Below are 25911 nucleotides of genomic sequence, written 5' to 3' on the forward strand. Positions count from 1 at the left end.
AATAAACACAGATCCCCCCTCTCCACCGTCAATGAATACAGAGTTGAAATGAGTCTTTTTCACGGCCAATTGGAGCTGGTTGGGGAAAAGCTCCAAGCAAAACTCCAGCAGAAAGAGACCACACACGCACACACAGAGGAGCGATGGAGTCTAATAGACACGCAAACAACCAGAGTCATGCAAAAACATGGCCACTGAGGAACTTGACCTGGTCTAAATGAATGGGGAAAAACCTAAAAAGGACTGAATGTGCAACTAATAGCTTTGTACTGGAGGAAAGTGGAAAGGCCATCTATTGCACAGTGGATCAATAACATGTCCTTCTGTTTAGCTGTGGGAAAGATTTTTAAATATGTTAAAAGGCAAGCTTACGGCTTTTGAGAGAACGTGGACACCCTTTATAGATCTTCAAATTCAGATTTTCTCAGGCGATTATGACACGTTTTTTTTTGAGTTGTTAGCAATATTGTCTTAATTAATTGAATTTTGAATGCTTTAATCTATTAACACAGTTGCATTATGCCATTCCTTCTGGAAAGGACTTCAGCGGTAATAGTCTTCATTTCCAGCTTGATAATGATCCACTAATTGCAGTGAAATCCTATTTGGAGAAAGAAAACAGCTGATGAAGCAGACAGTCATGAAATGGCCTCCATGGGGTACAGACCCGAATATTATTAAGGCTGTATGCGATCGCCTGGACACAAAAATAAAGAAGAGTCACTCTAAAGGCAGATTTATACTTCTGCGTCAAGCGCACGCGTATGCTACGGCGCTGACGCATAGCTCTACGCCGTGGCCGTCGCTGACGTGCACCTCTCAAAAAATGTAGATACACGTCGCAACGACGCATAGTGCAAGCTCTGTGATTGGTCGGCTTGGTAGCGCTGACGAGTCTGGGCGGGACCGAGAGCGGCGCGAGCGGCGCGAGCGGCCAGAGCCCAATGGAGCGATTGTCTACAAGTGTGGAGTCCCGTGAAGGAGCTCCTGATGGAAAGTTTTGTTTTGTGTTTACCTCATAGTTACAGTTGTTGCACGTCCGCCGGTTCCTGCCTCAAAATGAGCGAGTTTGAGCCACTTGTACATCCTGGAAGCGTTCAGAAAGAACAAAACACAGGCGAAGAAACTCAACACAGAGACACATTAACAGCTCACTGCCAACTAGCGTTTTGGAAGTGTTAATGCAGACCAACAGAGACAGCGCGCAGAAGTATAAATGCACAGCTACGCGCGTTGCATGCGCCGTTGGTTACGCCGGTCACTTGACGCAGAAGTATAAACCAGGCTTAAATCAGGAGTGTCCAAACTCAGTCCTGGAGGGCCGTTCTCCTGCATATTTTAGCTCCAACTAGAGCTGCATAATTAATCGTAAAAAGATCGCAATCTGGATTCGACCCGCTAGACGATCTTAATCCAGCATTTCTACGATTCGGCAAATCATATTTTCAAGTTCAGGAGAGAAGCAACGGTGGCCGCACAAGTCTTCACATTGTTTTACATATGTTGTTCAGCAACATGGACACCTCCAAATGGTGTTGAAAGAGCCACATGCTGTATTTATAAGGTTTTCACTTCAAAATTTAAATTTCTGTCTTCATGTAATGCATACCAGTCAACCCTCCTGTTTTTCTCGGGATTCTCCTGTTTTTTACAGTTCTATCCCGCTATCATCCCGTAAAGGTATTTTCCCGTACTTCTCCTGTATTTTCGGTGTTTCTCTGAAGGGTGGCAAGAAACATTAAAGAGCCGATCCTACCTATGGGCAACCCATACCGCCGAACCACCAGGGGCCGCCTCTTGCTTTTAAATGCGATTCTGTTCTGTGCTTTTGCTTTGTTTAGGCACAAAAACACTTTAGCTGTGCCTTATACTTATGTACTTATGCACTTACACACTCAACAGGATAGTATATGTATGTAGTGTCGTCCCAAACGGCACACAAATGTTTTTTTACTAAGCGGAAATTCAAACCGTTTCCCTAATGACGTTTGACGGTTGCCAGATCAGTGAAATAACAACAGAATTATCAAATAATACCTGCCGTGAGAATATCCGTATTCACCATCAGGAGGCGCTATAATCACTCTCGTAGGAGAATTTTGCTTTCACCATCCAAAATAAATAAAGTTATTCAACATGTGCGCCCGATAGCTCCGCCCCTTCTGCTACGCGAGCAAACCTGCGATCGTTGAGTGCGTGAAGTGTCCATCATTACACACTTCATTTTAGCGGCTGAAGGAAGGCACCATCCGGGTAATTAAAGTGCACTTATTATTGTTAGAGTTTTCAGCGTGAATGCGCTACTTACACTATTTATACTACAAGATGGCGTAGAATAGTGCATAAGTATGCGATTTGAGACGCAGCTTTTGAAATAAATATAAAAACAGTGCGATTCCCCTTCCTTTTCATTACAGGTGCCGTCACCCCTCCTATGCAATCCTCAAAACAGTCATATAATGGTGCTTGACTGTCAGCTGATTTCCCAGTGATGGGTTGCAGCTGGAAGGGCATCCACTGCGTAAAAAACGTGCTGGATAAAGCCTGATTTATACTTCTGCGTCAAGTGACCGGCGTAACCCACGGCGCAGGCAACGCGCGTAGCTGTGCATTTATACTTCTGCGCGCTGTCTCTGTTGGTCTGCATTAACACTTCCGAAACGCTAGTGGGCAGTGAGGTGTAAATGTTCCTCTGTGTCAAGTTTCTTCTCTGCTTTTTTGCTTTTCCTGAACACTTCCTGGATGTACAAGTGGCTCAAACTCACTCATTTTGAGGCAGGAACCGGAGGACGTGCAACAACTTTAACTATGAGGTAAACACAAAATAAAACTTTCCATCCGGAGCTCCTTCACGGGACTCCACACTTGTAAACAATTGCTCGCGCCACTCGTCAGCGCTACCAAGCCGACCAATCACAGAGCTTACGCTACGCGTCGTTGCGACGTGTAGTTACATTTTTTGAGAGGTGCACGTCAGTGACGGCGATGGCCACGGCGAAGGGCTATGCGTCAGCGCCGTAGCATACGCCGACGTTTGACGCAGAAGTATAAATCAGCCTTAAGTTGCCGGTTCATTCCGCTCTGGCGACCCCGGGTTAATAAAGGACTAAGCCGACAAGAAAATAAATGAATGACTGTCAGCTGACGCGCTCCATAGTGATAAACAGACACTGTTTCCCAAACGGATTCTGTACACGCGATTTGAAGTGGATCGAAAGTCTGCCGTTTGGGTGCTTGTTTGAACAGACATATACAGTACACATAATAATTAGTAATAATATCTAAAGACGTACATTTGAAAGGCATTGGTCAAGCATTGCAAAAGTTAGTACACGCCGTATCAGTGCACACCGCATCTCCGCACATTATAAACTGGGGCAGGAGAAAGTTTTAAAAACACACCAAAACTGCACTTCAGCGAAAACGTGACTTGAAAGACAAACTGGAACGCAACTAGATTACGACACAGAAATCAAACTGTTAAATTGCAGATTTCATCAGCTTCCATATTGGTCACCGAAGCTGTGGGACAAAAGAGGACGGTGTGTTTGCACAGGGATCTTGTTATCCTGCTCCCTATTGGTCAGATGTGTCCTAAAAGAGACTAGCGGGGACCTTTTGGCCTGTCCTTTCCATGAGCGCCCACGGAAATGCCATCTGGCTGGTGTGAATTATTACCACGGCAACGGCCATGTGACCTGAGCCCAGTGGAAACCAAGGTCACCAAAACCTGTAGCCCGTGCATTTCTGTGTCATCTCTTTTATGAGGTTAGAAGAGCCCGCCGTCCGTTCTTACGAGGACATGTCCTATCGCTTAGGAAACACATTCAATGAGAAACATCAGTCGCTTTCAGCTCTGGTTTGCTTTATAACGCCGCAAACAAGGTCATTATCATTTACGAGAGATTAAAAAATATATTAATAAAACACATATATAGGCTTGTGTGCAATATTAATGAGATATTGTGAAAAAATCAGATTTTATTTCATCTTTAATTGAAATAAATGTATATATATTTGAAAAGGAATTTAAAAACAAGTCATATTGCATATAATTGTTATAATTAACTAATCTTAATTTGAAATAAGAGTAATGAGTACACAAAACTTTTTTCTTCGCATGAATAACATAAGGATGCCACATTTTCAGACATGCTTATATATTAATTTTTAGACAACACAATTACATTCAATAAAGGCATTTATTAGCAATAGGTGATGCTCATATACTAATTTGAACATTTTAGTGAGCGAATTTCACCACAAACCACTGAAAACTCACTTTTAGTTAAAGTCAGAATTATTAGCCCCCTTCACATTTTTTTTCTTCTTTGTTAAATATTTCCCAAATTATGTTTAACAGAGGTAGGTAATTTTCACAGTATGTCTGATAATATTTTTTCTTTTGGAAAAAGTCTTACTTGTTTTATTTCGGCTAGAATAAAAGCAGTTTTAAATTTTTTAAACACCATTTAAGGGACACAATTATTAGCCCCTTTAAGCTATTTTTTTTTCTCGATAATCTACAGAACAAACCATCATTATACAATAACTTGCCTAATTACCCTAACCTGCCTAGTTAACCTAATTAACCTAGTTAAGCCTTTAAATGTCACTTTAAGCTGTATGGAAGTATCTTGAAAAATATCTAGTCAAATATTATTAACTGTCATCATGATAAAGATCAAATAAATCAGTTATTAGAAATTACTTAAAACTATTATGCTTAGAAATGTGTTTTAAAAAATCTTCTCTCCGTTAAAAAGCAATTGGGTAAAAAATAAACAAGCGGTCTAATAATTCAGGGGGGCTAATAATTCTGACTTCAATTGTATATTAAGACAAGACTATGGCAAATATTCCCTCTTATGAAGAATTCCAAACGAGAAGCTAACCAAATGTAAGATTTGTTTTAAAAGTTTGTCTTTTCTTGCATAAAATAACAAAAATATGCCACATTTTCAGATATTCTTTTATTATAGACATTACAAATTAATCATTAACTTCAAAAGAAACCAATATGTGACGCTAATATACTAATTTGACCATTTCAGTGAGTGAATATCACCATAAACCACCAAAATCCCACATTGCTATAACTAATATCAACAAGACGATGCCAAATATTCCCTCTAATGAAGAATTCCAAACGAAAAGCAAACCAAATATAATATTTGTTTTAAAAGTTTGTCTTTTCTTACATAAAATAACAAAAATAAACATAAATAATCAAAAAATAACATTTTCTGATATTCTTATATTATTGACAACACAAATTAATCATTAACTTTAATTGAAACCAATATGTGACGCTAATATACTAATTTGACCATTTCAGTGAACGAATATCACCATAAACCACTGCAAAAACCTCATCTCTATGACTTATATCAAGACAAGACGATGGCAAATATTCCCTCTTAAGAAGAATTCCCAACGAGACTCCAAACACAAGACTCGCTCATGAGGGAATACGACTGAAACACCTCTGAGGATTAATGGCAATGCAGGAACTGCTGTATGAAATGATGTAATTTGAGAGCAACCAAAGCGACAGCCATAAGCCACAGACCCCAGCGAAAACATCATCTGACACGGCCAGATGCTCCGCTACAGACCAACACAGACAAAGAGGGTCATAAATCAACTGTCAGACGCAGACCCCCCCCCCTTTCCTACTAAACTTATTCGTCCAATGGTCAATACAAGCACTTCATTCAGGGGGGTCTCGCTAAAGACGAATAATAATAATAATAATAAAACATCTTCCAGGAAGAAGCATTTATACCTCAGGTTTTAGATGCAATAAATGTGCCCAAACACAAGACACAACGTGTTTGTTTTAAAAGCTTGTCTTTTTTGAATAAAATAACAAACAGATGCCACATTTTCAGACATTATTATATGTTTGTTGGACAACACAATACAGTTTAATCATTTAACTTCAAAAGAAACCAATATGTGACGCTAATATACTAGTTTTAACATTTCAGTGAGCGAATATCACCTTAAACCACCAAATGCCCACATTGCTATAACTAATATCAACAAGACGATGACAAATATTCCCTTTAATGAAGAATTTCAAACAACAAGCCAAAAATATTTAGTATTTGTTTTAAAAGTTTGTCTTTTCTTGCATAAAATAACAAAAATATGCCACATTTTCAGATATTCTTATATTATTGACAACACAAATTAATCATTAACTTTAATTGAAACCAAAATGTGGTGCTATACTAATTTGAGCATTTGAGTGAGCGAATCTCATCACAAACCACTAAAAACCCACTTATATTAAGACAAGACGATGGCAAATATTCCCTCTTATGAAGAATTCCAAACTAGAAGCAAATAAAATGTAATATTTTTTTTAAAGTTTGTCTTTTCTTGCATAAAAAACAAAAATACGCCACATTTTCAGATATTCTTATATTATAGACAACACAAATTAATCATTAACTTTAAATGAAACCAAAATGTGACGCTAATATACTAATTTGACCATTTCAGCGAGCGAATATCACCATAAATCACCAAATGCCCACACTGCTATAACTAATATCAACAAGACGATGACAAATATTCCCTTTAATGAAGAATTCCAAACAATAAGCAAACCAAATGTAACGTTTGTTTTAAAAGTTTGTCTTTTCTTGCATAAAATAACAAAAATACGCCACATTTTCTAATTTTCTTATTTTATTGACAACACAAATTAATCATTAACTTTAAATGAAACCAAAATGTGACGTTAATATACTAATTTGAACATTTCAGTGAACGAATCTCACCACAAACCACTGAAAACCCACTTATATTAGGACAAGACTATGGCAAATATTCCCTCTTATGAAGAATCCCCCCACTAATAAACTTATTCGTCCAATGATCAACAAAAGCACTCCATTCAAGAGGGTCTCGCCAAAGATGAATGATACAATTAAAAACATAAAACATCTTCCCGGAAGAAGCATTAATACACCTCAGGTTTTAGATGCAATAAATGTGCCCAAACACAAGACACAACGTAATTGTTTTAAAAGCTTGTCTTTTTTTAATAAAATAACAAAAATACACCACATTTTCAGATATTCTTATATTATAGACAACACAAATTAATCATTAACTTTAAATGAAACCAATATGTGACACTAATATAATAATTTGAACATTTTAGTGAGCGAATCTCACCACAAACCACTGAAAACCCACATATATTAAGACAAGACGATGGCAAATATTCCCTCTTATGAAGAATTCCAAACTAGAAGCAAATAAAATGTAATATTTTTTTAAAGTTTGTCTTTTCTTGCATAAAAAACAAAAATACGCCACATTTTCAGATATTCTTTTATTATTGACAACACAAATTAATCATTAACTTTAAATGAAACCAATATGTGACGCTAATATACTAATTTGACCATTTCAGTGAACGAATCTTACCATAAATCACCAAATGCTCACATTGCTATAACTAATATCAACAAGACGATGCCAAATATTCCCTCTAATGAAGAATTCCAAACGAAAAGCAAACCAAACGTAACGTTTGTTTTAAAAGTTTGTCTTTTCTTGCATAAAATAACAAAAACATGCCACATTTTCTGATTTTCTTATTTTATTGACAACACAAATTAATCATTAACTTTAAATGAAACCAAAATGTGACGTTAATATACTAATTTGACCATTTCAGAGAGCGAATATCACCATAAACCACTGAAAACCCACTTATATTAGGACAAGACTATGGCAAATATTCCCTCTTATGAAGAATCCCCCCACTAATAAACTTATTCGTCCAAGGATCAACACAAGCACTCCATTCAAGAGGGTCTCGCCAAAGACGAATGATAAAATTAAAAAAATAAAACATATTGAAGCACTGTTACACCTCAGGTTTTAACTGCACTAAAGGTGGCGCAGAATGTGTTTTTCCCTCATCTGCCTCGCTCATCCTGATCTGTGGATCTCAATGGAGTCCAAGTTCAAGAGTGGGTGAGGGGCCCTCGGGGGACACGGCGTCCCGCAGGGGCCACGAGGGAGAATAACAAAGACTATCACAGCGTGCAATAACCAGCGTCTGACTAGATTCATAAATGAGTTAACAGCGATGTCTCGTAAATATTTTAAAAACTTCACATGTCCCAAAACGTGAATGTGCTCCTTAATTTAACTAGATTTAAAGGGACACGCTGTAAAAAATGTTGGTAAATTAGCAGTTTTCCATATTTTGTGATTCATGTATTTTTTTCGTTTAATTGATATTATTATTATTAGTAGTAGTAGTAGTAGTAGTAGTAGTAGTATTAATATAAAGATTAATATTAATATTAATGTTAATGTTAATAATAATAATAATAATGAACAGTGTGAGGGAGTCAATGGCTGCATCCGAAACCGCATATTCCATACTGTATAGTACGCTAAAATCAGTATGCGAGCCGAGTAGTACGTCCGAATTCATAGAATTCGAAAATCAGTATGCTGCGCTATCCCCTGATGCCCCGCGAGCGAATTCATGAATGGGAGCAAAGAGCTTAGAATGACCAAGAGGCGACACTCTAGTGTAATTTGGGAAACAACCACTAGAGGGCGTGGCGGCCATTTTGGAATGAAAACTCCAATAGAACAACAGCATATTATAAGTCTGTAAAATAAACTGTTAGAAGTGCTGATGATTGTGATAATAAAAGTGTTGTATTGTCGTCTTTTAGGTTGTATCTCAGCTTTAATACGCTTTTTAAATAGGTAAATAAAAAACAAAGCAGCTGCTTGCCATTGCAAAAGTAATGAGATCTAATGGACGGCCGATCACTTTCACTCCAAAATGGCGGAATCAAGGGCTGTTGCTGAGCGCTGCTGTTGCAATGGATTGTTCTATTGAGTGTCACCTCTTGGTCATTCTAAGCTCTTTGATGGGAGTAAAGCGACGCAATTGACGCAGGTAGGTCACGTGACCGTGACAAAATGGCGGACGTAGTACATCCGAATTCCATTCATACTTTTCACGTTCATACTGTATAGAACATACTTTTCTAACGGCCGAGTAGTACGTTTAAATTCAAATGCAGTACCTACTGAGTAGTAGGCGGTTTCGGACACAGCCAATGTTTCTGATGGCAGGTGGCAGGGAGTACTTCTGCTTTTGAATTGCATTATGGGAGCTTAATCTTTCTTCCAACAACTTTTAACCATGAAAAGTTTAAAAAGTTACTTTTATAAACATTTTTTACTCGTTTAAAGTGATACATTATTGAGTTGGTGTTGTATACTACGCTACAGAAACCTTGTAATAAACTGGCAGCACATTTTCTGTTATTTTACACTTATTTCTCTATATATTATTTCTCATACATTATATTATCCTTAACTACTAAATCAAAGTCACTTTGTTAAACTGTAGAGTTGAATTTTCAACATCAAAAGTCGACAAAGAAGAGATAAAGACAAAGAAAAACTAATATACGGCAGTCAAGTTAAGAGACTGCGTACATGGATACTTATGATGTGCTAACTTAAAAGTAACCACTGTTAACGTAAAGCTTTTGAGAAAGTGTGGATGCTTTAATTTTATGTTCATTAATCAAATTTTCTACCTATCACATATGAGACTCTGCATTGTTCAAATTGCACTAAACTGCATTGATTAGACTGTTGCCAGACCACTACACTACCTGACAAGTGTTGTCTGTGATCCCTGTTGTAAAGAGCAACAAAAAACAACTTGACTTAGTTGATCATTTGGAAAAGTGATGAATCATCTGTTGAACTGCAGTCCAATCATCACAAATACTGCAGAAGACCTACTGGAACCCACATGGACTCAAGATTCTCACAGAAATCAGTCAAGTTTGGTGAAGAAAAAATCATGGTTTGGGGTTACATTTAGTATGAGGGCGTGTAAGAGATCTGCAGAGTGGATGGCAACAGTGACAACCTGAGGTATCAAGTAATTTGTGCTGCCCATTACACTACAAACCACAGGAGAAGGCAAATTCTTCAGCAGTATAGGGCTCCTTCAAAGTCAGACCTTACTGTGCTTATTAAATATTCAAAATCAAGGCATGATCATATTTTATTTTGGTCAAAAAAAGCGTAATCTAGAGGCCTTTGCCTTTCATTTAAGCCACCTCTGACACCAAATGATCAGTTAGAAGTCGAGTTATTATTTGTTGTTTCTAAAACTTGGATTAGCGACAAGACTTTTGTCAGGTAGTTGTTAGGAGATGTTTGATCATTTTTGCAGTCTGAATTAATATAATGTATAAGACATAATTTAGAGAGACAAAATTATGTAAAATAACTTGTGCTGGCAGTTTAGTATAAGGTTTTTGTAGCGTAACATACAACACCAACCCAAACAACATATCATCAAATATATTTTATGTACAGTATTTTAGCATATAAAATACTACAGACGATACAAAGTCAATGGCTCTGTTTTATAGCATTCACTGAAAAGAAAGTCAGGTTCACAATCGATTTGTGTTGGGAAAACATGAAGGAATTAAGTTAACAAAATTAAGTGGATTAAACAGAAAACAATTAATTTGTCCCCCCAAAAACACTTAGGAATTGTGTTCAGTTTACTCATTTTACTTTATACACTCTCCGTATTTTGTGTTCCACAAGTTTTTCCATTTATTTAATTGCATTATGGTTGATCACTGCTCTATATAAAGAAAAAAGTCTGTAAAATAACAAAAAAAAGTGCTTACAGTTTATTACAAGGTTTCTGTAGCGTAATATACAACACAAACCCACACAATATATCACTGCAAACTATTAGAAATGTCAATAAAAGTCCCCTTTTCAAACTTTTCAAGGTTCAAAGTTGTTAAAGGAAAGATCAAGCTCCCATAATGCAATTCCAAAAAATAAATAAACAGGGAAAAAATAAAAACATGAATCACAAAATATGTAAAACTGTTAATTTACAGATATTTTTACAGTGTAGTTTGAACAAGCAGCACAAATCTCTGTTTTCTGAGAGCATGTTTTCTTTTGACTGTATGTTTTCTTTAACTAAACCTCACTATTAAATCAACAGTGTTTGCAAGACTTTAAACTTCATGCAAGCTGATAATAATAATAATAATAATAATAATCCACTGAATTTCATGCTTACAGCTTTGATTCTGTTGCATCATGAAACAAAATAAGTTTCTGGCGAACATTTCAAGAGAAAACATGGACATTTCATGACTAACCAACTAGGGGTCTTACACATATCCAATCAACACATTTTAGCACAGTCTGGAAAATGCAAGAGTTGCTGGGTGCCACACAATACATTTGTGTTGGGAAAACATGAAGGAATTAATTAACTTATTAGTTTTTACAAAATTAAGTGGATTAAACAGAAAACAATTAGGTTGCCCCCCCCCCCCCCCCCCCCCCCCCCGAAAAAGCTAAAGAGTTGTGTTGTTTCAGCTCATTTTACTTTAGTTCATTCACTCTCTGTATTTTGTGTTCCACAAATTTTTCCATTTATTTAATTGCATTATGGGATGTTGATCACTACTCTATATAGATAAATAAGTCTGTAAAATGTGCTTACATTTTATTACAAGGTTTCTGTAGCGTAATATACAACACTAACCTACACAATATATCACTGCAAACTATTATAAATGTCAATAAAAGTCTCTTTTTTAAACTTTTCAAGGTCAAAAAGTTGTTAAAGGAAAGATCAAGCTCCCATAATGCAATTAAACAGCATAAAAAAACAGGGAAAAAATAAAAACATGAATCACAAAATATGGAAAACTGCTAATTTACAGATATTTTTACAGTGTAGTTTGAACAAGCAGCACAAATCTCTGTTTTTTTGACTGCATGTTTTCTTCAACTAAACCTCACTATTCACTTTTACAGTGTTTGCAAGACTTTAGATTTCATGCAAGCTGATAATAATCCACTGAATTTCATGCTTACAGCTTTGATTCTGTTGCATCATAAGGCAAAATAAGTTTCTGACGAACATTTCATGAGAAAACATGGACATTTCATGACTAACCAACTAGGGGTCTTACACATATCCAATCAACACATTTTAGCACAGTCTGGAAAATGCAAGAGTTGCTGGGTGCCACACAATACATTTGTGTTGGAAAGGAATTAAGTTAACTTATTAGTTTTTACAAAATTAAGTGGATTAAACAGAAAACAATTAAGTTGCCCCCCCCCCCCCCCCGAAAAAGCTAAAGAGTTGTGTTGTTTCAGCTCATTTTACTTTATACAGTACACTCTCCGTATTTTGTGTCCAACAAGTTTTTCCATTTATTTACAGTAATTGCATTATGGGATGTTGATCACTGCTCTAAATAGAGAAATAAGACAGTGAAATGGCAAAAAAGTGCTTACAGTTTATTACAAGGTTTCTGTAGCGTAACATACAACACTAACTCACACAATATATCACTGCAAACTATTAGAAATGTCAATAAAGTTTTCAAGGTTCAAAGTTGTTGAAAGAAAGATCAAGCTCCCACAATGCAATTTAAAAACAGAAAAAAACAGGGAAAAAATAAAAACATGAATCACAAAATACGTAACTGCTAATATACAGATATTTTTACAGTGTAGTTTGAACAAGCAGCACAAATCTCTGTTTTTTTGACTGCATGTTTTCGTCAACTAAACCTCACTATTCACTTTTACAGCGACTTTAGACTTCATGCAAGCTGATAATAATCCAGTGAATTGTATGCCTACAGCTTTGATTCTACTTTGATAAGTTTCTGACAAACATTTCGTGAGAAAACATGAACATTTCATGACTAACTAACTAGAGGGTCTTACACATATTCAATCAACACATTTTAGCACAGTCTGGAAAATGCAAGAGTTGCATATAAAATGGGAACCAAATAACAAGCACAACCATTAACACAATAGTTCACCCAAAAAAATGCTTGTAAATTGAACACAAGACAAGATATTCTGAGAAAAGCAGTAGTAGAAGCACAAATAAAACACTAGAGAAGTCAATGGCTCTTTTTTTCAGCATTCTTTGGTATATCCTCCAGAAAAAATCAACTCAAACAGGTTTAAAACGAGTGACGTTTATATGAGAGTTTTTATTACTCTCCCTTTAAAATGAAATGACACATATTGGAAGCACCCTCATGAAAACGTTTGCTTTCTCACATGCATTCTACAAACCGAAAAATCACATGCTAGATGTGGGAACTGGCCACGAAAGGTTCAAAAACGCAATCTTCTTTCGCTTCCACCCACATGCGAGTCTGTGTTTTGGAAATGAAAGATGCTGTGGAAGCGTTTGGTGGCTGCATTCACGTCGCATTAAATATGACTTGAACTGTCAGCGGCTGCAGGTGAGCACATCAATAACCTGAACCAGGTGTGACCTAGACTAACTCCTGAAACAAAGAAAAACTCGGATGTGCAAATGTGTGCGATTCGTATATTGAGCCGAGAGGATTCATGAGAAATAACACAAGGCTGCGGCTGCGCTGCGTCCGCTGTAGTCAAACAGACTTTTTAGCGATTGATTCATAATGACAGATGGATTTAGACTGGTTAACTCGAAGCAGATTAAACAATGACAACTAAAAGACTTGTATGAATGCACACTGAAAGAAATCTGTCATTTGAAACAGGACTTTTTTTTTTAAAACAGACTGGCACAGTGGCTCGATGGTTAGCATTGTCGCCTCACAGCAAAAAGGTCACTGGTTTGAGTCTGATTTCTGTGAGGAGCTTGCATGTTCTTTCCCTGTTGGCGTGGGCTTCACCATGGTCCAAATACATGCGATATAGGTGCATAGTGTATGAGTGTGTGGGTTAATGTGAGACTGTATGGGGGTTTCCCAGTACAGGGTTGCGGCTGGCAGGGCATCCGCTGTGTATGTACATATACTAGAACAGTTTGTGGTTTATTTCACTGTGCCGACCCTTGATAAATAAGGGACTAAACCGAAGGAAAGTGAATGAATGAATGAATTGTTTAAACAAAAGCCTTTGCTATACCATAATAAGACAACCCGACTCCTCCACGTAGCCAAAAAATATAGATTTTTGCTGCTTGTTCAAACTATTTATTTAAAATGAGTTGAAACAACAAACCTTGATGTTTTTAAGGAACAACTTAATTGTTTTATGTTCAATCCACTTATATTTGTTAAGCTAACTTAATCGATTTGTGTTGGGACGACATGAAAGTATTGTGTGAAACCCAGCATTTTTTACATTGCATTAAAAATGTTTGATATTTACCCTGTAGAAAATGCTCCATACAATTCCTTTATGTTGTCCCAGCACAAATCGATCAAGTTATCTTATTTGTTTTTACAAATTTAGTGGATTGAACATAAAACAATTGAGTTGTCCCTCAAAAAACATTTTGAATAGTGCTGTTTCATTCATTCATTAATTTTCTTTTCGGCTTAGTCCCGTTATTAATCTGGGGTCGCCACAGCGAAATGAACCGCCTGTTTCAACTCATTGTAATTAAGTAGTTTAAACAAGTTTAAAAGTCCCTTTTTGAGTGTAGATAAGCAATTAATCAATGTGCTTCTCAGTCTTGAATCTTAATAGTGCTGCACAGAATATCAAAAGATTTATCGTTATCACGATATTGGTGAGTTTATGCAATATCAGTGTCACAGGAGAGTGCAATCATTTAAATATATTTTAGAGCCCACACATTTGTGTGTTGCATCATGTATAGATTGTTTATCCAAATCTGGCCAATCAGATGAGGTCTTTACGATCTTCATCCCGCCTCTCCAGTATAGTGTTGTTAGCTGAACCTAAAAATAAACACTAATGCTGGGAGACAATAGAGAAGAAAACTGACAACAGCCAAGAAGAATCAGAATTTCCACCAAGGTTATTAGTCATTCGTGGTATTTTAAAGTCTGAAGGTTTACACCTAATTTAATATAATATAATATATATATATATATATATATATTTTTTTTTTTTTTTTTTTTTAATTACTTAGCTCAGAAAAATATAAGTTGCCTGTTTATTTTGTACACTAAAAAAAAATTCTGGATTCCACACAATTGCTTCATGTTGTCCCAACAGAATTTTATTTTATTGTTTTACAAATTAAGTGGATTGAACAAAACAATTAAGTTGTCCCTCAAAAAGCATTTAGAATTGTGCTGTTTCAACTCATTTTAAACAAGTCGTTTAAAGTAGTATCAAAAGTCAATTTTTGTGTGTAGATGAACAATTAATCAATGTGCTTCTTAGTCTAGAATCTTAATAGTGCTGCACAAAATATTGAAAAATCTATCCTTATCACGATAATACTACAGTACACGCAAAATCGATATCGCAAAGAAAGTTTGATAAATAAATATATTATGTGTCACGCATTTGAGGGCTGTTTGCATAGATGGTTTATCTAAATCTGACCAATCAGATGAAGCCTTTACAATTTTCATCCCGCCCCTCTAGTATAGGGCTGTTAGCTGAACCTAGAGCTGAAAGTAAACACTAATGCTGGGAGACAAAAGAGAAGACAACTGACAACAGCCAAGAAGAATCAGATTTTCTGCTGAGGTTTTCAGTCATTCGTGATGTGTGAAAGTCTAAATGTTTACACCTTGATAAATAGATTATTTTTAATTTACTTATCTCAGAAAAATATTTGTTGTCAGTTTATTAAGTAGTACACTGTAAAAAAAAACTGTGTTCTGGGTTCCACACAATTTCTGTTGCATGCTGTCCCAACACAAATCAATTAGGTTAACTTAACAAATGTACTGTAAGTGGACTGAACATAAAACAATTAAGTTGCCCCTAAAAAACATTTGGAATTGTGCTGCTTCAACTTATTTAGATAAGTAGTTCAAACAAGTATCAAAAGTCCCTTTTAAGTGTAGATGAGCAATCAATCAGTGTGCTTCTCAGTCTTGAATCTTAATAGTGCTGCACAAAATATTGAAAAATGTATCTTTATCACAATAATACAGGTAGTACAGTATATGCAATAGATATCGCAGAGAAATGCAATAAGTTAAATATATTTTTTGTACAATGTAAAAAAAATTATATGATCAATTAGTCATGACAGCATGCCTTTAGTTCAAAGTAACTTGTTTAACTAAGTTGAGAATCAGAAAGAGCTTTATTGCTAGGTATGTTTACACATACGAGGAATTTATTTTCGTGACAGAGCTTCTACAGTGCAATAGAAATACAGAGACAGGACAAAAAAAACAGATCATAAATATATTTAAAAATAGAAGCAAGTAGTGAAATATACAAACTGACAAGTGTATGTAGAGCTATATTACTATATACAACACTATATGTGCAGCTGTTATGTGCAAATTGGCTTGTAAAGTGTGTTGTTAAATAAGTGTATAAAAAGTGTAGTGATGTTTGTTTCATAATTATTATCATCAAGTGTTCATGAAATGGATTGGAGGGAAGAAACTGTTTCTGTGTCGGCTGTTCTGGTGCACAGTGCTTTGTAGTTAATCATGTTCTAACTTAATTTGATAAGTTACGCAAGCTGTTTTAAGTCAGTTTAACATAATATAAGTTCAATGGACTCATACGGTTAATTTGATTCAGCTTAAAAATTTAAGGCAACTGGGATTTTTTAACAGTCTAGGTTGAATCTGACCAAACAGATGAGGCCTTTACTAGGTGCTGTTAGCTGAACCTAGAGCTGAAAGTAAACACTAATGCTGGGAGACAAAAGAGAAGACAACTGGCAACAGCCAATAAGAATCAGAGGTGTTCAGTCATTTGTGGTGTTTTAAAGTCTAAATGTTTATCCCTGGATGTCATTTATTTATTTATTTAGTTTAGAAAAATATATGTTGTCTGTTTATTTAGTACACTGTAAAAAAAAATATGCATGTTGTTGTCCCAAAACAAATCGATTAAGTTAACTTAATTGTTTTTACAAATTTAAGTTAATTGAACATAAAGCGATTAAGTTGTCGCAAAAAAATCAAGAATTTAGTTGATTAAGCTCATTTTAAATATGCACTTTGACTAAGTAGCAAAAATCCTTGAGTGTGTGATCATAACAAATAAATATTCCTTTAAAAATGCTGAAAATAACATCTGGTGAGTTAGTTATATTGTAAGAAATATCAATTGCAACACTCATCAACAAATATCGCATATATATATATATATATATATATATATATATATATATATATATATATATATATATATATATATATATATATATATATATATATATATATATATATATATATCCCCACTATTGTGTAGTTCTACACCTTAACATTTCATCTCCTCAATCTGGTGACTCGTCCGAGCAGCTCTCTGATTTATCACCCCAGCAGAAATATTCTGAGCACAGTCCAGACAATAACCATCTGATATTTGTCCAGATGAGCTCTCCCTGAAAACATGTTTGCTCTGCCTGTCCATGAACAGGTTCACAGTTTGGATAACCTCAATATGGACCCGACGCGTGCTGTCGTCGCTCTGCATTCAGGATAAACTAAAAACATGAGAGAGACCCTCCAACAACAGCCTACATGAGGAGCCCTTCTTTGGAAAGGCTTGAATAACAATCGGCCACACACACACACACACACACACACACACACACACACACACACACAGACAGATCTGATTCCTCTCCGGCTTGGCTTGGCATGCTCTTGTCATTTCTTATGTTACAGAACATCAATCATAGGGCTGAGTCTGTGCCCTTGCGCTGGCCGAGGCTGATTTACAAACATTAGCAGGGAATGCAATTACACAGTCCGAGAAGCGCGAGCAGTCAGCGAGCGTTCTGGTTTTGACGCGTCGGAAAGCGGTGTGAATGGAGCGTACATACTGGCTGGAATGAAACCGGAGCATAGTTATCATGTCCAGCAATATTAAACATGAACATATAAACAAGAGCAAGATTATTTTTGGCAATTTACATATTCCAAAAATGACAGCCCTTTGTATTAACATGCCTATATTGTCGATATGCATTATCTATCTATTTGTGAATATAGGTTGATAATGCATATATATATATATATATATATATATATATATATATATATATATATATATATATATATATATGCATTATGCATACAGACATACATACATATACATATACACATATATATATATATATATATATATATATATATATATATATATATATATATATATATATATATATATATATATATATATATGCATTATGCATTATGCATACAGACATACATACATACATACATATACATATATATATATATATATATATATATGTAAACAAATGTATCCATACAAATGCATACATACACATCTATCTATCTATTTATCAATCTATTATCAATGTGTATACCTTACATAATACATATATAAATACAAAAGTATCTAAAAATATATGAAAATATATCTAATATATATTAAATGTCTACTAAATATTTTAAATGTATGACTGAAAACATTGTTATGAAACATAGAAAACAATCCTTTTTACACAAGATAGGGCAAAATCCAACATATATTAGTACACTATTGTAATTAAAGTTTTTCAAAAACATACTGAAATCAATGTGAATACAGACATTACATTTTCAACATCCTGCATTACATGTTTAACATTACAATGTTTAAGATTTCGCTCTCGGAGATTCCTATTTGACATTGACCCTGACACCGTCTGTGAAATCACAGTCGATACATGCTAGCACTGATTCGTCAAACCCACACAAACACCACGAGCCGGTTTACAACTTGACAAAAATGAAGTTTATCCCAACTGTACATCTAATGAGCACTTGCATATTAAGATACAACACATTGTTCCACTATTAATGATTACAACGTGCACAGCCTGCCAAGACCACATGCAGAGAATAACACAACAACATAGGAGTATATTCAAGTAAACACGCATACATTAACCTCGCATTCAATAACACCAGTATTCCCTATTAAGTGTTGCTGTAATAAATACAGGCGTCAATATTAAAACTATAAACTTTCCAGTACAGAAACTCTGAAGGAATTGGTATCCGCGTCATAATTACACTAAAGCTCACTGATAAAGTCAAAACGCGAGAAACAGATACACATAATCAACGTTAAAGTGGTAAAATACACGAGCTGTTTGTTTGAAAAAGTCTGAGGTGAATCATAAACCGGCACTTTACAGCATGAGCCGCGCGCGCGCCGCCGTTCACTATTTCTATTAGAATAAAACACATTAGCCTGATAAAAAGTTAAAGTCCACAAGTCGGAGAGGCATTAAAAGTTTCCGTTTCCAGCAAAGCTGGCGGAATGAGCGTTAAAATAGCGTTGAATGTGATGTTAAAGCGCGTTAGTGTGCGCGAGGCTACTAGCGCTGCTCTTGCGCGCTCCTGATCAATGATTGAACCGAACAAAAGGCAGAAGAGGATCAATTACTAATAACTATCAATGCAACACCACCATCCCGTCCCTATAAAGTCGCCAAAACACAAAACGCACGAAATGCAAGGTGCACAACAGCATACGGCATCGCATCGTGTGAAAAAGGTGAGAAATAAGACCAACCTGAAGCCGCCGGAGATCAAATTTCTTCCAATATTGAAACATCGATCCCACATCGGCGGCCATCTTGAGCACAATATTCAAGAGCGGCTACAATAAATATATGGGCTGGATTCCCCCCGTTAAACAGCGTTGACGATTACACTCCACATGGAAAAAAAAATGTTAGGAAAATAACAGTTGTGGGAAACTAGATGGGACGCGCAGCGCGCCGGAGCCGGAGGATGCGATATGAACAAGAATATAGATGCATATATAGATGCATTAGTGCAGCTCCCGGGATTGCACTTGATTTTGGGTTTGGTAAAGTTATCAATACTGACGTAACGGGTTGATCAATAACGTCTGGGAAGTGGAAGGAGAACAACGAGCAGCCAATGCGCATCGCCAGATGTTTGATGCGTAAAACGCCGAAATCATTACATATCATTAATAAGAGCCATATATAATGAGATTTTGCAACTTTAGCTCAATAACGCGTTATGCATGCAAGAAATGCGGAGAAAGTGGCATGCGAATGGAATAAACACCAAACGCGTGAATGCGTAGTTAATTTATTTAGTGTCCTTGTAAATAATCAAGATTAAAGCTTGATTAAATAATGCTAAATTAAAAGCACAAAAGTGCTATTGAGCTATTCAAATATGTTAGCAGATCCCAACTGTGATATAACAAACAAAACAACTGCTTAACAGTATGCTCGAGAATGCGTAAAAGGTGCACGTCTAGTTAGTTTTTGTGTGAGATAAATAAAGAGATCCACGCCGCTGTAATGTGTGGAATTTCAACAAATGCCAGGAATGTTTGTTAGTTCTTTATCTTGAACACGCAGAGGTTGTTTGCTGAAGGTGTTTTCTCTTAAAGAAGCTCTAAATGTAAGCGCTCTTGCATTCCTAGACGGAAAATAAAAAGACATAAATGTTATGGGATTGTGCGATCAATGCATGATTTGAAATTCTGAATGGACAGCTGTGGTTAAACGCTAACACGTGCTCCCTCTTGTGGACTGTGCTGGACTGAGCAGAGAGCCTTTACAATAACCCATATTTTATGGCATCCCTAGGTGTTTATGTGCCGCACATATTGTCCAAATTGATCATTATAATATTCGTGTAGCTTACCTTATAATCTGACATCGCTAGCTGTAAATGTATTGTCCAAATTACATCTTTAAAAATGGGGTTTGGTCATTATAATATTGGTGTAAATGCTAAATATGACACACTTTTTTAAAATTAGTAGCTGTAAATGTACAGCACATATTGTCCAAATATCATGTTTAACAATGAGGTTTGATTATTGTAATATTGGCATAAATTACCTTAAATATTACCTACACTGGTTAAAAACTACACAAATTGGGTTGTTTTTAACCCTACTGCTGGGTAAATATGGGGCAGAACACATCAGGGGTTAAATTAACTCAAGTATTTTGGTTATTATTTTTAACCCTATAAATTAGGTTTTTTTTTACCCAATAATTAGTTGTTTTTTCTTAAATATTAGGTTAATTTAATCCAAAAATGCCTACGAAAGACCCAGCAATTGTGTTGTTTTGACTCGGCATCACTGAAGCATGATGAGGGATGTGCAGCTTTGATTACAGGTGTACAAAAGGTAGTAAGAAATTATTCAAATCAGAATGGTCTGACTAAGGGCTGAATCTCATTTTAATCATCTGAAAACGCAAGGAATCTTGTTTATGTTACACTATTTTCATTGCATTTAAACAAATTAGTGCACAATATGTGCAAATCAACTCACAGCCCCTGCTGTGAGTTGATTTGACCCAAAGAGCTGGGTTGAAACTACCCAAGACTCTGAAAATAACCCCCAAAAATTAAATTAACCAAATGCCTTAACCCAAGATTTGGGTAGAAAAAATAACCCCATATTTTTTACAGTGTAATATTCTGACATCAGCTGTAAACATATCACACAAATTGTACAAATTACATCTTGAACAATGGGGTTTGGTCAATATAATATTGGTGTAACTTTTAATTATGACCCAATATTCTGACATTAGTAACTGTATATGTAAATACTGCACAAATTACATGCTTAAGAAAGGAGGTTTAATCATTATAATATTGGTGTAACTTTAAAATATGACCCAATATTCTAGCATCACTAGCTGTAATTGTACTGTCCAAATGACATCTTTAAAAATGAGATTTGGTCATTAGTATATTGGTTTAACTTTTAAATATGTCCAAATTGAATATACAGGACAAAAGTGAGATTGGCAAAAATAACTCAAGACGTGGACCCTATATGCGATCGCTGTAAGCAAGGACCTGCAGACTTACAGGTCTTAGAGGGATGCAATGAGCTTCATCCATTTGGAAAAAAAATCAGGTTTTCAATAAATGGCAATACTAGGGCTTTTTCTGAAACATGGGACCCATTTAGAATTTTCTTTTCAGAGCATGACAGTATCTCTACAAACTGTCAATCTAAATCTTAAGGCCATTCAGTTGCAATGCAAATATAATTAGGTACTTTATAAATACCTGAGGACTCTTTTTTTTATAATATTGGGTTATCTAAGTATGGACGTTTTATTTTTCTATTTTATTTTATTTATTTTTACTTTATTTTTACTTTATTTATTTATTTATTTATTTATTTATTTATTTATTTTATTATATAATTTATTCATTTTATTTACTTAATTGTTTTTATTTATTTATTTATATATTTATATATATATTTTTTTTTTATTATCATTCATAATTTTTTTCTCTTTTTTTTCTCTGTTCGATAAATGTAATTTTAATTTGTGTAGAGGGTAGGGGTGGGAATAATATTTGTGCAAATGTCTCTGTAAAAATACTTTGTTATATCCGTAAAAGTTTAATAAGCAAATCAATAAATAAATAAATAAATAAACAAATATATATATATATATATATATATATATATATATATATATATATATATATATATATATATATATATATATATATATATATATATATATATATATATGTCCAGATATTCAGACATCAGTGGCTGTAAATGTATCGCACATATTGTCCACAGGTGTTACATTTAATTTCTATATTGGGAATAAAACCTTTCTTGGTGTTCTTTCAGCCTACATTCAATATGGGTAAAATACTTAAATACTTAAGAACTTTTAAAATCAGATACTTTAATACTTTTACTCAAGTCTTATTGAAATTGGTGACTTGTAACTTGTAATGGAGTCTTTCACAGTAAGGTACTTTTGCTCAAGTATTGTTTTCAGGTACTCTTTACACCTCTGCAATGAGGTTTGATTATTATAAATATGACCCAATATTCTGAAACCACTAGCTGTAAATGTATTACACACGCTATCCAAATTACACCTTTAAAAGTGAGGTTTGGTCATTATGATATTGGTGTAGCTTAACTTAAACATGCCCAATATTACTCTTAAAATAACTGATTACAGCTCACTGTGACCTTTTCCCTGCGAGGAAGTTTCATTATCACATTGTGCCTATAATGACTATAGCTGCAATTCCCTTTTAAGGATCCCTAATGCCTTTTTAAAAGCATTTTAACCCAGGAACCCTTTAGTTAAACTTTGCTGAGATGATTACAGGAAAGTCTTTGGATTTATTTATTATTTATTTGGTAGTGTTTAAAGAAATCAGTGCGACTTCAGTATGTGAAATGCGCTGGATTACAGATATCAGTATAATAATGTGTGTAAATGAAAGAGGTTAAGCGCTCCGGTGGCTTTGTGGACTACGAGCGATTACTAAGTGAGCACATCTGTCATTCTCCTCTTTGCTATTAAAACCAACAAACGCAGGTCTATTTTTAAGGAGAAATGTATTTGCACTTTGTAAGCCACCTACGGGGAATATAAAGGGTGCTTATTAAAAGTTTCTGTTTTATTGCTTTTTATTTATTGCTTCAGGGAGAGAAGGGGAAAAAAAGGAGTGCATCGGTCTTATAAGGAAGGAATAATATATCTTGTTTTGATACGGCTCACTGTTAAATTTGAAATTTAAATCAGTTCTGATATACAAGCCTGATGCACCAACACTTATTACTTTTGTTCGGATCTAAATATGCGGATATTTTGAGGATGCGAAAACCGGTGGATTATTGGGAACTGAACAGTGGGAGATTTTTTACGAATCTCTGTGGGCAGCAATGCAAGCTGTGAGCTTAAAAAAAAGTTAAGATCCTGTATTATTGGATACGAAAAAAGGCAATGCTAATAATGAAAAGCAAACTAACCACAAAAATAAGTGTGAATACAGATCTGATGAGTGCATCTGTGTGTTTTTTAGGTTGATGGGGTGTGTGCGATGGCCTAGATACACATCAGTGTTTGACTATGCTTGGCAAAATCATTCCAGGAATATCAGCGAGAGCTGCTGAACTCTGATATATTGATCGTCTGTGAAGGGAAAAGGCCTTGAAACAGCAGCTTGTTGAGACTGCCATCAGGTGGCTGATATTGAGCATCTCAGAACTGTTCACAGATCAAAACTCATTCATTCATTTTACTTCACCTTAGTGCTTTATTTATCCGGGGTCACAACCACAGCGGAATGAACCGCCAACTATTCTGGCATATGTTTCATGTAACGGATGCCCTTCCAGCCACAACCCAGTACTCGGAATATATATATAATTTACTCCTGACAAAATAAAATAAAACTTTCTCAAGTAGAAAATATCTTAGTCCCTCTATTAATCCGGGGTCGCCACGGCAGAATGAACCAAATATATATATATATATATATATATATATATATATATATATATATATATATATATATATATATATATATACATATATATATATATATATATATATATACACACACATACATATACATATATATATATATATATACATATATATATATACACATGTATATGTATATACATGTGTGTTTATATATATATATATATATATATATATATATATATATATATATATATATATATACATATATATAAACACACATGTATATACATATATATATATATATATATATACATATATATATATATATATATATATATATATATATATATATATATATATATATATATAATTGTTATTATTATTATTAATTAATTAAGTACACGCCCCACAAATCTCTCATTTAAATTAATATTTTCTATAGGATGCTTTACAATATTATATTTGTGCACATGCATTAGTTTAGTCCGTTCTAAAGCCAAATCTAACAAGCTTATCTAACAAAATAACTTCAAAAATGCAAGTTTAAAACTTAGTAGCTCAAATCTATATGTTAGGGGAAAATATTAAATATGATGAAAAAAAGAGGAAAAATCAAGAGAAACAAAAAATATATACAATTTTGTTGAATTGCTGTAGTTTGTAATTTGTTTTGCTTGTTTTATAAATGTATAATCCTTCCATTTCTAAAGATGTTCTGTGACTAAAATATTATTTTAATAAATATATCTGTTTAATAAATCTGTTTTGTTCAAATGCTCTAATATATATTACCCATATTCACTGAGAAATTGATAAAAATATTCATTTTCAAAATGGGGTTTACATATATATGCTGCGCACTAATTATATATGTATATATATATATATATATATATATATATATATATATATATATATATATATATATATATATATATATATATATATGTATATATATATATATATATATATATATATATATATATATATGTATATATATATATATATATATATATATATATATATAYATATATATATATATATATATATATATATATATATATATATATATATATATATATATATATATATATATATATATATGTTTTGTTTTTACTTTATTTTTGTAGTTTTATAGATTTATAGTATCTTACAATTCAATTAAAACACACTGTCTTCATGGCAAAGACAAAATAAAATGTTTTTAAAAATGTGATGAGATCTATGTGATTTTAATGAAACTAATATTTTCAAAATGCATGTTTAGAAAGAGCATTAATCTGTTTAATTGTGAAAGCAATTACTTATATTCCATTAAAAAGTATAAACATGGTTGCTGTTAAACAAGAAATGTTAAGTTAAATATATAAGACTAATGGCATTTTCATTGGAAACATCTCTCCGTTAAACAGAAACTGGGGAAAAAAATAAACGGGGTTAATAATTCTGACTTCATCTGTATGTGTATTAGCCCTCCTGTATATTTTTCCCCCAATTTCTGTTTAACGGAGAGATTTTTTTTCAACACATTTCTAATCATAATAGTTTTAATAACTTATTTCTAATAACTGATTTATTTTATCTTTGCCATGAAGACAGTAAATAATATTTGACTAGATATTTTTCAAGACATTTCTATACAGCTTAAAGTGACATTTAAAAGCTTAACTAGGTTACTT

At 34.2% G+C, this 25911-nt stretch overlaps 2 protein-coding genes across 2 annotated transcripts in view; both read right to left on the bottom strand.

The window, feature by feature from the left end:
* The window catches only part of cux2b (cut-like homeobox 2b), a 339662-nt gene extending 320060 nt beyond the window's left edge, over positions 1-19602 (bottom strand). The window contains exon 1 of the mRNA XM_009303733.5: positions 19531-19602. Within this exon, the coding sequence (XP_009302008.2) occupies positions 19531-19593 (63 nt within the window). The 5' untranslated portion in view covers positions 19594-19602. The remainder of the gene's footprint in view (positions 1-19530) is intronic.
* Positions 19531-25911, bottom strand: part of rad9b (RAD9 checkpoint clamp component B) — a 105502-nt gene continuing 99121 nt past the window's right edge. Inside the window, exon 13 of the mRNA XM_073909660.1 lies at positions 19531-20420. Within this exon, the coding sequence (XP_073765761.1) occupies positions 20386-20420 (35 nt within the window). The 3' untranslated portion in view covers positions 19531-20385. The remainder of the gene's footprint in view (positions 20421-25911) is intronic.

The sequence above is a fragment of the Danio rerio genome, chromosome 8 (assembly GCF_049306965.1).
Source record: "Danio rerio strain Tuebingen ecotype United States chromosome 8, GRCz12tu, whole genome shotgun sequence".
NCBI classification, from domain to species: domain Eukaryota; kingdom Metazoa; phylum Chordata; class Actinopteri; order Cypriniformes; family Danionidae; genus Danio; species Danio rerio.